The 10,603-nt window shown below is 50.2% G+C and overlaps 1 protein-coding gene across 2 annotated transcripts; it reads left to right on the top strand.

The window, feature by feature from the left end:
* The first annotated feature begins 122 nt into the window (after positions 1–122).
* On the top strand, positions 123–7,325 carry CDK3 (cyclin dependent kinase 3). Of its 2 annotated transcripts, XM_069799032.1 has the most exons (7): positions 123–2,777; positions 3,726–3,803; positions 4,156–4,276; positions 4,814–4,984; positions 5,417–5,518; positions 6,329–6,532; positions 6,928–7,325. In XM_069799032.1, exons 1-7 carry the CDS (start codon positions 2,650–2,652, stop codon positions 7,051–7,053), a joined length of 930 nt encoding a protein of 309 aa, XP_069655133.1. In that variant the 5' UTR covers positions 123–2,649; the 3' UTR covers positions 7,054–7,325. The 2 variants fall into 2 exon arrangements, with proteins under 2 accessions (XP_069655133.1, XP_069655134.1); XM_069799033.1 differs by lacking the exon at positions 6,329–6,532.
* The last annotated feature ends 3,278 nt before the right edge of the window (positions 7,326–10,603 follow it).

Genomic DNA, 10,603 nt, shown 5'->3' with positions numbered 1-10,603 from the left:
AGTAAAGTCACTAAGCCGGGAAACACTTGAAGACTGTGAGTCAGTATGTGACTGTGGGTTGTCCATTCATACCAGGTGTCATCACTGAAAATAAGTCTGGGAAGCAGGTTTGTTGTTTGTTTAAAAGGGTGGTTAAGGAAAGGGAGTGCTTGAGTTATACTGGTCCTTTTGTAATGCAAGGCTTGGAGATGTCAGAAAAAGGAGAAGCCTCCGAATCTTGAGTTAAACAGTTCACACCCAGACCCACTACTAAAGCGCAGCGGATTAGCAGGCTGTTGGCAGATCAGAGGTAAAGGGCATTAGCGCAGGGTTCATTAGCCCTGTGTGGCTGTGGGTCCATGAGTCCATGCATTTGGTTACCATGACTCAGCTGCCACATGGGATCGTTCCTGGCAAAACACTCACATACCTGGACTGACCAACAAAGAAACAAGAAGAACAAAGAGTCACTATTTTCAGTAGCACCTGCCTCTTTGGGTTTTCAGGAGCTGGTGTCCAAGAGGGGGGATTGACTTTAGCTCTAAAATAAGTATTTGCAGTGCCCTGAGAATCACCACTTGACTTTCTTCCTTGACACAACTTAAGTTTAGGAGACCTTAAATCACTATTTTTTTGAAGCATGTAAAGGTTTTGATTGATATTTCCCTAAATAAGGATGAAAACAGAAGACAGCCTCGCTTTTTATTGATTAAAAACCTCTTTCTTGCTAAGGCAAATGTATTAGGCCCTGCAGAGACCCTATGGATGATGTAAGAAAATGTAGCAATGTGCAATTTTCTTCCTTCTCCTACGTACTGGGTGTGTAACAAAGTGCTTGGCTTTGAAAAAGTTGCAAGAAGAGGAGATGAAGTTACATCAGAGCCACTGGTTTAAGAACGTGGTGCCAGGCCCACCTAGCAGAATTAAACCGTCAACAAAAAGACAGAAGATCACTAACGTGAGATGAGAGTAAAATGTTACTGCAAGAGAGAGGAGTCTTCTGTGCTACAGGAATCCCCAGACCTGGAGTGAGCTGGGACTGTGGTTTGCAGGGGAATTCAGCCACCTGTAGCCTTTTCGGCTTTTTGCTCAGATACTCTGGTGAAATGTTCAGAAAATGAGGACTGAAGCCATACAACGCACAGCAGCAGATCAAAATGCAACAGGTATTGGCAAAGTCACCTGCTACCAGCAGGCTTGATTCAAGGGCCTGAGATGGCTCAGTAATTACAGTGCTTGCTACAAGCTTTAATCATAATTGAGCCTTATGTTTTTCTCCATGCAGTTATGGAGATCCAAAAGCCCTGACTCAGTAAACTCTCTGTTCAGCCCAAGTCTAAAGACATGATCTCAAGATTCTAACCTGTTTTTGTAAGAGACAACTATGACTCCGTCATATGTGTTTATGTTTATACCTCATGTCCTGTCTGTTCTATCTTCCTCCCTGTGCTTAAATTTTATCCAAATGGCCATGTTTGCCAGAGAGTTGGGAATATCCAAGATACCAGGACTGGGAATATCCAAAATACCAGGTTCCTACAAGTGTTATGAAAAAAAACCCCACAAACTTAACCAGCCAGGAAGAGGAGAGCAAATTTAGCAATGACCCCAGATGGAAATGTGAGTGGAAACTCAACCTTCGCAAGCCACCGGAGAACCCACACAAGAGTTTGCTGTGGCCATGTGGATCCCCCTTCAGCCACAGAGCAACCATGCTTTGTTTTTTTCAAAACTGCCAAAATCAGGATCAATTGAAAAAAGATTTTGAGCTGGTGCCTCAGCAATGGGTTATATCAGTCCTTTTTAGATCACCTAAAAGTTGGGGTCTGCACTGTGGACCCACGCAGCCAGTCAGCTGCCATGTCCTGCTGTGCCCACCCAGAGACATGGAGCCCCCAAGCCCTCCAGAAGACAGTTCCTGTGGCCATGATGGCCTTTCCTGGTGCCACGATGCATACTCTTTTTTTAATCTTGTCAGCTGTCAAGTCAATGATTAATCTCACCCGCCAAGGACATCTTCCAAAAGGCTGACCAAGCAGCACAGCTCACGGTGGGGAGGTTCAAGGGACAATTGCACAAGACAAAAAACTAAACCAAAAAAACCCCAAACAACCAGCCAACCCACACACACACCACTCCACCCCCCCCCCCAAAAAAAAAAAAATTCTGGTGTGTCTTTGACCTGAGCGTGTCCCAAGGAACCCTAATTACACACTGCATCCCCTTGATGCCAGGCACTGCACAGTGGCCCTGTGCAGTCCCCACTGCCTTTCCCGCAGGCCCAAAGCATCTCTTCACATCCATTTTGCTCTATTTTTGTTTCAGCCAGCGCACCACACAACCTGGGTCACAAGCAACCAGTCCTGAGCAGATGGTGCACAGCGTGTTTGGTAATTAGGGTCTGTCCAAAGACCCCCCAGACACTCCCCACACCCCCAGACACCCACCAGTGTGCCCAGGCAGCCCTGTCTGCCTGCTCCAGTTCAAGGCAGGTCCCTATGCTGGGGGAGCAGCAAGGGGGGACCCAGACCCTGAAAGCAGCTCAGGGGACACACAGGGAGAGCAAAGACCTGCACGTTTTGGGGGGTGGGGTCCCTTCTTTTTTTTTTTTTTTACCTCAGAAAGCAGCGCCAGCCGCCCCTGCTGCCATCGCAAGGCTGAGGCAGCACCATGGATGCCTTCCAGGAGGTGTTTCAGAAGGTGGAGAAGATCGGGGAGGGCACCTATGGCGTTGTGTACAAGGCTCGCAACAAGCGCACGGGGCAGCTGGTGGCCCTCAAGAAGATCCGCTTGGACTCGTGAGTGGGGCAGAGCCCTGGTCCTGGGGCTGCCATGGCCCGGCCCAGCCCAGCACCCAGCCGGCCCACCATGGTGCCAGGCCGGCTGCCTCCTCAGCGTGGTGGCAATAGGGTGCCAAGGCGAGAGGGGGTTGAGGAAGGTGAATGGCTCCTCTGGGGCCGGCAGTGCCATCTGTGGGGAGATGGCCGCCAGCTGAGCCCAGCAGTGCCCCAGCCCGGCTATGGGAGTGAGCAGGAGGGCCCTGAGCCCAGCCCAGTGTCCAAAACGGTGTGAGAGGCTCAAAAAAGCCTGACATGAGGGAAAACAATGTCTCTATCGGCTCATGCAAGCAGCTAGGGCCTGACCCAGTGCCACCTGGCCCTGGCTCTATGGTGCAGGGCAGGGGCAAGTAGCCACCATTTTGGGAGGTGGCCTCTCCCTCAGGGCTCAGCCTCCCAGCAGGGTGAGCTTCAACCCCTCCGGGGGGTGGGGGGGACTGAGAAGATAAAAGCTTATTATTCTTCCCCTGGGTTGGCCCTGGGCTGTCTCCATGGTGAGGGGTGTCAGTGTGGACCAGGGGCCATGGTGGCCCCTTAGGACAGTGGAGGTGGCTGCCTGAGGGGCAAAGAGCTTTCATCTTCCCCCCACCTCTGAAAAGCGAGGCTTTGACATTTAAACCATTGTTGCTTCTCCAGATGTGCCTTCAGGTGCTCCCAAACGAGCTCTGCCCCAGATCTTGCACTGCCTAGGTCACCCCCTCCCTCTCCTTCCCCACAGCTCCATTTCCCCCTGCCTAGCCCCAGCCCACCCCACACACGGCTCCATCCCAAACTTGGGGTGCTCAGTATTAGAGACCTTCCCCTGGGCAGGCGATGGGGTACAATGGAAGGGAGAAGGGACACAGGACCCTGATGGGCTGTGGGATCCCACTGGGGGACAGGGTGCCATACAGCCCATCTCTGCCACAGGGAGATGGAGGGCGTCCCCAGCACTGCGATCCGAGAAATCTCACTGCTGAAGGAGCTGAAGCACCCCAACATAGTCAGGTAAGACATGGATTAACCCTCCCCACCAGCTCATTGATGAGCTCCTGCTCAGGGAGCAAGAGGGATTTTCCTGTCCTTCCCTGACTGCACAGACAGGAGCAAAATAAACAGGAAAATACAGGAATCACTTGCACTTCCCTGGTTCTCGGCAATAGCTCACAGCACTGCCACTTCACTCAAGCAACACAAGCTGGTCCAAGCCACTGCTGCTCCATGCTAGATGCTGCTTTTATATCTGCCTCTCTGCTCCAAGGGGCTCACAGAACAGAGGCATCTGTGGGAGGAGGGATGTTTGGGTATTTGGAAAAGGTGCTGAAAGGTACTGAAGGGAGCACTTGCACTTCTTTTGCAGGCTTCTGGATGTCATACACAGCCAGAAGAAGCTCTATCTGGTGTTTGAGTATCTGAATCAAGACCTGAAGAAATACATGGACTCATCCAGAACTGGAGAGCTTCCTTTAAGCTTGGTCAAGGTACAGCGTGAAAGGAGTGCTAACAGGCAAAGCAGAGAGCATGTGTCCTTGCTGCCTTCTGCTGGGCAGAGCCAGCACTGAGCAGCTCTTACCCAGACTGCATCTGGAAGAGATTCATCCTTGGCTAGAGGCATTCAACCTCTCAGATCTCAAACATTTCAGCTGGGAAAACCTCGTGGCACTATTGCTCAGTGCATTTATTTCTCAGCTGTTTCCAGGCTCTCCAGCCCATCTTGCTGCAGAACAAACTGCTGTTAAGAGGACAACTGAGGGATCTATTGCTAATTGCCTTTGTACAGAGGAATAGATAGGTGGAAGGGACTGCCACTGCTTGGTTTGGAGTCTCTCTGTCCCCATGTAGGGTGGGAACAGTTTGTGTGCATCTCTGAGTAGTAGCCGGCAAGCCTGGTGTTGCATTATAGCAAGGTCTTTTTTTCCCATTCAGGTCTAAAAATTATTAAAAGTGTATTGGTTCACACAATCCAGCCTTCAAAGTGGTTTCATCGTGGCCTTGTCTGAAATCTCCTCTCTCCTTAGAACTACCTTTTCCAGCTGCTGCAGGGTGTGAGCTTCTGCCACTCGCACAGAGTCATCCACAGGGACTTGAAGCCACAGAACTTGCTCATTAACGAAGCAGGAGCAATCAAGCTGGCTGATTTTGGACTGGCAAGAGCTTTCGGAGTCCCCCTGCGCACATACACTCATGAGGTATTGTTGAGGCTCCCTGCCACCTGACAGTGGGGTACACAATCCATAGTGGGTGAACAGCAGCATCACAAGTAAGTTACACAGCCATAACAGAGGCACAGCTGTGCCCAGGCATGTGCTCTTAACATAACCTGCAGCTTAGGGGTTACCTCATGTCCCCACAAAATGTGCTGACTGCTTCTACCCTAGCCTGTCTGCAAGCTGTGTTCCCACCGTCTCTGCATAGGGTATATTTATTTGTTCCAGAGTGTCCTGTTGAAGAATGATCTGTTAATCCCAGCCTTGCTGTCACTAAGGTGTCTGTTAATTCAGCATGGTCTTGGCACACTCTGATTTGTGCAGTTACTGCATTACAGCGGAGAAGACAGGATCCCATGCCTGTAGTTTCACCCAGGGAAACTAGACAAAGCTTGTTTGTTTGTTCCTTACCAGGTGGTGACTCTGTGGTACCGAGCCCCTGAAATACTGCTGGGATGCAAATACTACTCGACTGCTGTGGATATCTGGAGCATCGGCTGCATCTTTGCAGAAATGGTAGAATGGGTTTAAATAGCCTCTTTAACGAGCAGGGGAATGCAGCTGCAATGAGAAGTGGGGAAGGAGGAACAAGACACAGAACATCTGTGATACTGTGATCCTACTCTGTGCTGCAGTGTGTTTTATGGGAAGTCCAGCCTGAGGGTTAGCTGACCCTTAGCTGCGGGCTTACAAGGAAATTGCCACCAGCAGTGGCCTGACAGGAGGCAAAGAAGCCTCTGTAGTCCAGCTGCAGTTCCAGGTACATGGGAATGTGATGCCTCTCCTTGCAGAAGGGGTAACTTCAGTCTTGTTGCTGCAGCATTTTGATCCTGGGAGGAGATGACTCTCTTGCAGATGTCCCCACTGTGGGCTGCAGAGAACTAGCACTCTCAGAGCATGGCAGAGCAGATCCCCTAGGGGGTCCATACTCCACTCTGAAGCGCTCTTGTTATCCCTGCAGTGTAATAGCACTATCGATAGCTCCCAAAGCCCCTGAGCTGCAGAGCAGCAGAGCCTGAGTGAGTAGGTGGGGAGGGAGCTAGTCTGCCAGAGTAGGTGTTAGGAAACTGGAGACAAAGAGGGATAAGGGACTGGCTGAAAGAGGGACAGCCTCAGAGGAGCATGGACCCATGGAGATGAGCTGGAGACAAGCAGTCGGACAACCGTGACTTTCCCAACCACTGCCTGGCAGAATCGCTGCATTATAACTGCCCTGGTCTGTGCAGTTGTTTACATCTGCTGGGTCAAAGGGTTGCTTGCAGTAGGAAATAGAGCACACAGCTGATGGAAAGGTGGGAACTGGCTTTTTTTTTTTTCCCCCCCCAGGTGACCAGAAAGGCCCTGTTTCCAGGGGACTCTGAGATTGATCAGCTCTTCCGGATCTTTCGCACCCTGGGCACTCCCACTGAGGCGACCTGGCCTGGGGTGACCCAGATGCCTGACTACAAGGGGGACTTTCCCCGGTGGGCAAGGAAGGAGATGAAGGAAATTGTTCCCAACTTAGATCAAGATGGTAGAGACTTATTGGTGGTGAGTGAGGGCTCAGAACAATACCCAGGGACAGACAGGACCTTTTCAAAGTGGGCAAAGAACAGGAATATTTGGGAGTGATCTACCTGGAAGTGTAGCTGATCTGGCTCTAATGTTCATCTCTGCCACTGCAGAAACACCGCATCATCGAATAGGGCTCAGTCCTGGCTCTCAAGCAGGACTGTCATTGCAGGTACCTCTAGGAAACCACCACACTCAGGGCCAAGAAACCCTTCTAGCATAATCCCCCCAGTAACTTCAGCTGTGGGTTACTCCTGAAGCCCAGAGAGGGGAAAAGGCAGGACCAACATCTGTATCTGGGCCCAGCCACATGCAGGGGCAATTAGTCATCTGTGTTTTAAAATCCTAAATCTGCTGGGTTTTTCTCTTGGCAGCAATTGCTCCTGTATGATCCCAGCAGGCGCATCTCAGCCAAGGCAGCCCTCAATCACAAGTACTTCTTCTGGAGAAGCCCTCGGAACCCTGAAGAGCAGCATGTGCTGCAGAGACACTGCAGATGAGAAGACACAGCTCTCCCCAGGCACTTGCACCTCTGGGTAGCACTGCAGATCTAGTTTTGGGGACTTAGCAAGGGGCTGGCTGGGACCCAGGGTCTCACTTCTCCTGAGGAGTCTGGAGGGGGACATTCTTGCATTTAGACACTCTCAGCCTGTTGCTGGGGGAAAGTTTGTCTAGGTTACAGCCAGTAGAGCTGTTTTGAAGAGGTCATGTGCAAAAGGGTGGGGTGTATTTATCAGCATAAAACGCTGAAATGTAGATAAGAGCAAGCATTAATCAGCGAGCTAAAGTGACACACAGTGATTGTCTCTCCAGCACTGGAGCACCCCCAGTTCCGTCGATGGCAGTTTCTGACACCAGGGTGTGCTGGAGCTCCACTTTGGGTAGGGGAGTGCTTCTCTGCTCAGCCCTTTGCTGCTGTTATCAAAGATTGGGCTTGTCAGCCCTAGACAATTTGTTTAATCTGAGCTATTTAACAGAGCTGACATTCTGCTGTTTCACAAGCTGAAGAGCACTATCAGGTGTCTTAATTTGTGCCTTAGGTGGGATCAAGAAGCCAAAAGATCCAGTCAGCATAAAGCACTTGTTGCATGTGGCTGGAAAAAGTAACAGCTAGAATACTGGCTTTCCATCATCAGTCCAGATGTACTGCTATTTCCTTTGCTTTATTGTCTTGGAAATGTTTTTGCTGTTCAAACGTTTGGAGAATTCTCACTAACTTTTGGTGTGGTTTTGACATCTTCATTTTTTTTCTTTCAGTGCAGAAAAAAATAAAGGCTTGTCATTTGTTCAGAAACCTCAGTGTTTATTGTTTGGTGTGGCCCATCAGGCTAGTGATGCAGGACAGTCTGGCAGGTCCTTTTTTCCACAGAGCTCTTTTCCCTTCATCGTCTCCTGCACTCTTTCTTTTATCTTTTCCAGCTCAAATACTTGGCAGGTGCAGAAATATACTCTCAGTTCTGTTGTGGAACAAGGGGCTGATGGTTCTGCAGCCCAGTGCTGCCTCAGTATGGCAAGTTGGGCTTTCTTTCCATCAAAGGTTGCCACAAACCAGTTCAGAGTTATGTTCTGCTTATTTAAATACTCAAAAGAGATATTTTTAACTTAGGGAAGCCAAACTTCTGCACCTCTGTTTTTCACACACATGCAGACACGTGCTCTCCTAATAACAGTGATCCGAAGAAGTGATCTCAGCATAATCTGACAGCTCTCCAAAGCTATCAAATTCCTGGAGTTTCATGACAGATAAACAATGCAGTAGTGAGGTGGCTGCACATCTCGGCTGTAGCACAAACCTCCCTCCTCACCTACTAGATACCAGAGAATTTGCACAGGGGAGAGAAACCTTTAGGTGCCTCCTGAAAAAGCCCCTCTCAACACAAGACCTGCCTGCCTAAAGCCAAGCTGTTGTCCTCTGGCTTCCTCCATCATTCATTCCTTCTTCCCACCCAAAAAAAGGCAGCAGGTGACTCTGCTTAATTCCTGACATCAGAAAGACCTTCGTCATCCTTACTGTAGCAGCCGTACCTCCTGACAGACCACCGACAGCAAAACCCTGGGACCTGTTTCTCACCTCCCTCTGGGCCCTGCCACACCGCCTGGCTGTACTTCCCCTGCAGGTGTAGAAGCCCCAGCCAGGACCTGGGGAGCTCGCTCACCTCTGCAATTTGCACAGATTAGGTTTTTTTTTAAGGCAGGTGGGAGCTGCTTTGCTTTTGAAGCTGTTGTTCAGAGTCATGCTGGAGTGGCTGCTTGCAAAAAGCTGACCTGCTCGTGTTCGGGAAGGATGGTTTTCTGACTGAGCAGGCAGCTGGGCTCATACAGCAGCCTTGAGAGCCCTGTGGCAGGAAAATTGAAGTCCTGCTGTACTCCTGCAGCATGTCATGGCCTCCATATGATAACACCCAGCTCACAGGGGCACGTTTGTGAGACATGGATGAATTCTGCTATGGAATCATTTCCCTGCCTTTGCATACATGTTTTAAAGTCAATTCATTTAGTACAGACAATCCGTTGTTTGCTCTACTCAAACAAATGCTTGTGTTGTACCAGACAAGCTGTTTGCAGAAGAGGTGTTTGTTTTTTTTTTTTTAAAAGATCTGCATTAAAGAAGTAAATACTGAGGACATTCATCCAGACCAGAAACATAAATAAAAATACTACAGCTCATCTAGCCCAACAAAATGAAGCAATAGGCTGAATTTCAAACATTTATGACCCAACCCCACTGCCAGCAAAGGGAACCAACAACAGCTGTGTCAGAATAACTGCTCTGGGAAAGCCACAATGCAATACCATCACCCTGTGCCGGAGAAGGGAGGAAAAGCACTACCTGACCCCTCCTGAGCAACTCACAACCCTGCCAGACAGTTGGGCTCTGGGGAAGCCCCAAGGCTGTGTGGTGCTTCCTATGGACACGTTAGGAGGACATGATACGAGCTGCTTTCTGCACATGAGGACCACTTCATAGTAAAGAAAAGTATTTTTAGTGGTTTTTTTTCAGAAACAAAAGGCAGGCCAGCCTTCAAGGGAGACTGCTCAGCCCAGCTAGACTGCTCATCTGCCTAATTTCTTAATGCCTTCACCCAGCCTGAGGTAAATACTTCCCACCACGCAGTTAGGGAGCATTTTATCAAAAATTATTAACTGACTGCCTAACTAGCAGAACTCCAAGTCCCTTAGTTACAGAGCATTCCCCCAAATTATTTAATCAACGCTTCAGGGATGAGTCGCCACATGAATATCGTACTGCTTTACAAACAAGCATGGTTTTATCTCATTTGCAAAGGGGAGCAGCCGGGAGGAGGGTAGCCCTAGAGCCCAGCATCCTGCCCCACGGAGCTGGGCAAGGGGGTAGGCTGACAGCAAACTCACCTGTTGGGCAGAGCTGAGCTGCAGAAAAGGCAACAGCCCCATTGCTGACGGATCCTCCCTGCTTTCAGCCAGCCAAGGGGAGCAAAGGCAAAGCACAGCAAGGCTGCTCCCAGCAGCTTTGAAGAGCTGGGATCCAAGGGCTGCTGGGAACCTCACTGGTCCAAGGCTCCTTGGTTGCACTGGGACGTGTTCCTCACCTGGCTGTGTTCCTGTGCTCCGAGGGCTGTTGGGCTTTCCCTGGCAGGAGGCCAGGTCAGAGTTTCTCTCCTGATGTGTCCCCTGGTCCATCACAGCCCGGCTCCAGCCCTTGCTGCTGGTCCAGACCAGCCAGGAGGGAGATGCAGTGCCCCGTGTGCTGGCAGTGCTTTACCAAGAGGAAACAGGCTGGGAACGGATGCTGTAGGGTGTGTGCAACAGTTTTCCCCCTTTGTAAACCAACAGATTGCGCCATATTGATCATGGCAGCTGAGATGGCCATGGACACCAGCCATATGCCTTACAATAGACACAGACCCTGCGGAGCATGGGACAGAGCCTGGGCAGATCTTGGACTGGAAACTTGGCATTTCCATAGCTGGACTCCGATTGTTAATGCTGAGCACTACCTACTAGCAGGAAGGTAACAGGACCTGTGATTGCGCTGAGCTTGCCAGCATGGGAACAATTTCTTCTTGGAGC

The sequence above is a fragment of the Haliaeetus albicilla genome, chromosome 12, assembly GCF_947461875.1.
Source record: "Haliaeetus albicilla chromosome 12, bHalAlb1.1, whole genome shotgun sequence".
Lineage (NCBI taxonomy): Eukaryota > Metazoa > Chordata > Aves > Accipitriformes > Accipitridae > Haliaeetus > Haliaeetus albicilla.
Note: the sequence above shows the minus strand (reverse complement) of the source record. Positions and strands in the feature narration are given on the sequence as shown.

Coding starts and splice junctions, on each gene's coding strand:
- CDK3 (XM_069799032.1), top strand. CDS start 2,650: ATGGATGCCTTCCAGGAGGTGTTTCAGAAGGTGGAGAAGATCGGGGAG. Junction 3,804..4,155: donor AAGCACCCCAACATAGTCAG/GTAAGACATGGA, acceptor CTTCTTTTGCAG/GCTTCTGGATGTCATACACA. Junction 6,533..6,927: donor ATGGTAGAGACTTATTGGTG/GTGAGTGAGGGC, acceptor TTCTCTTGGCAG/CAATTGCTCCTGTATGATCC.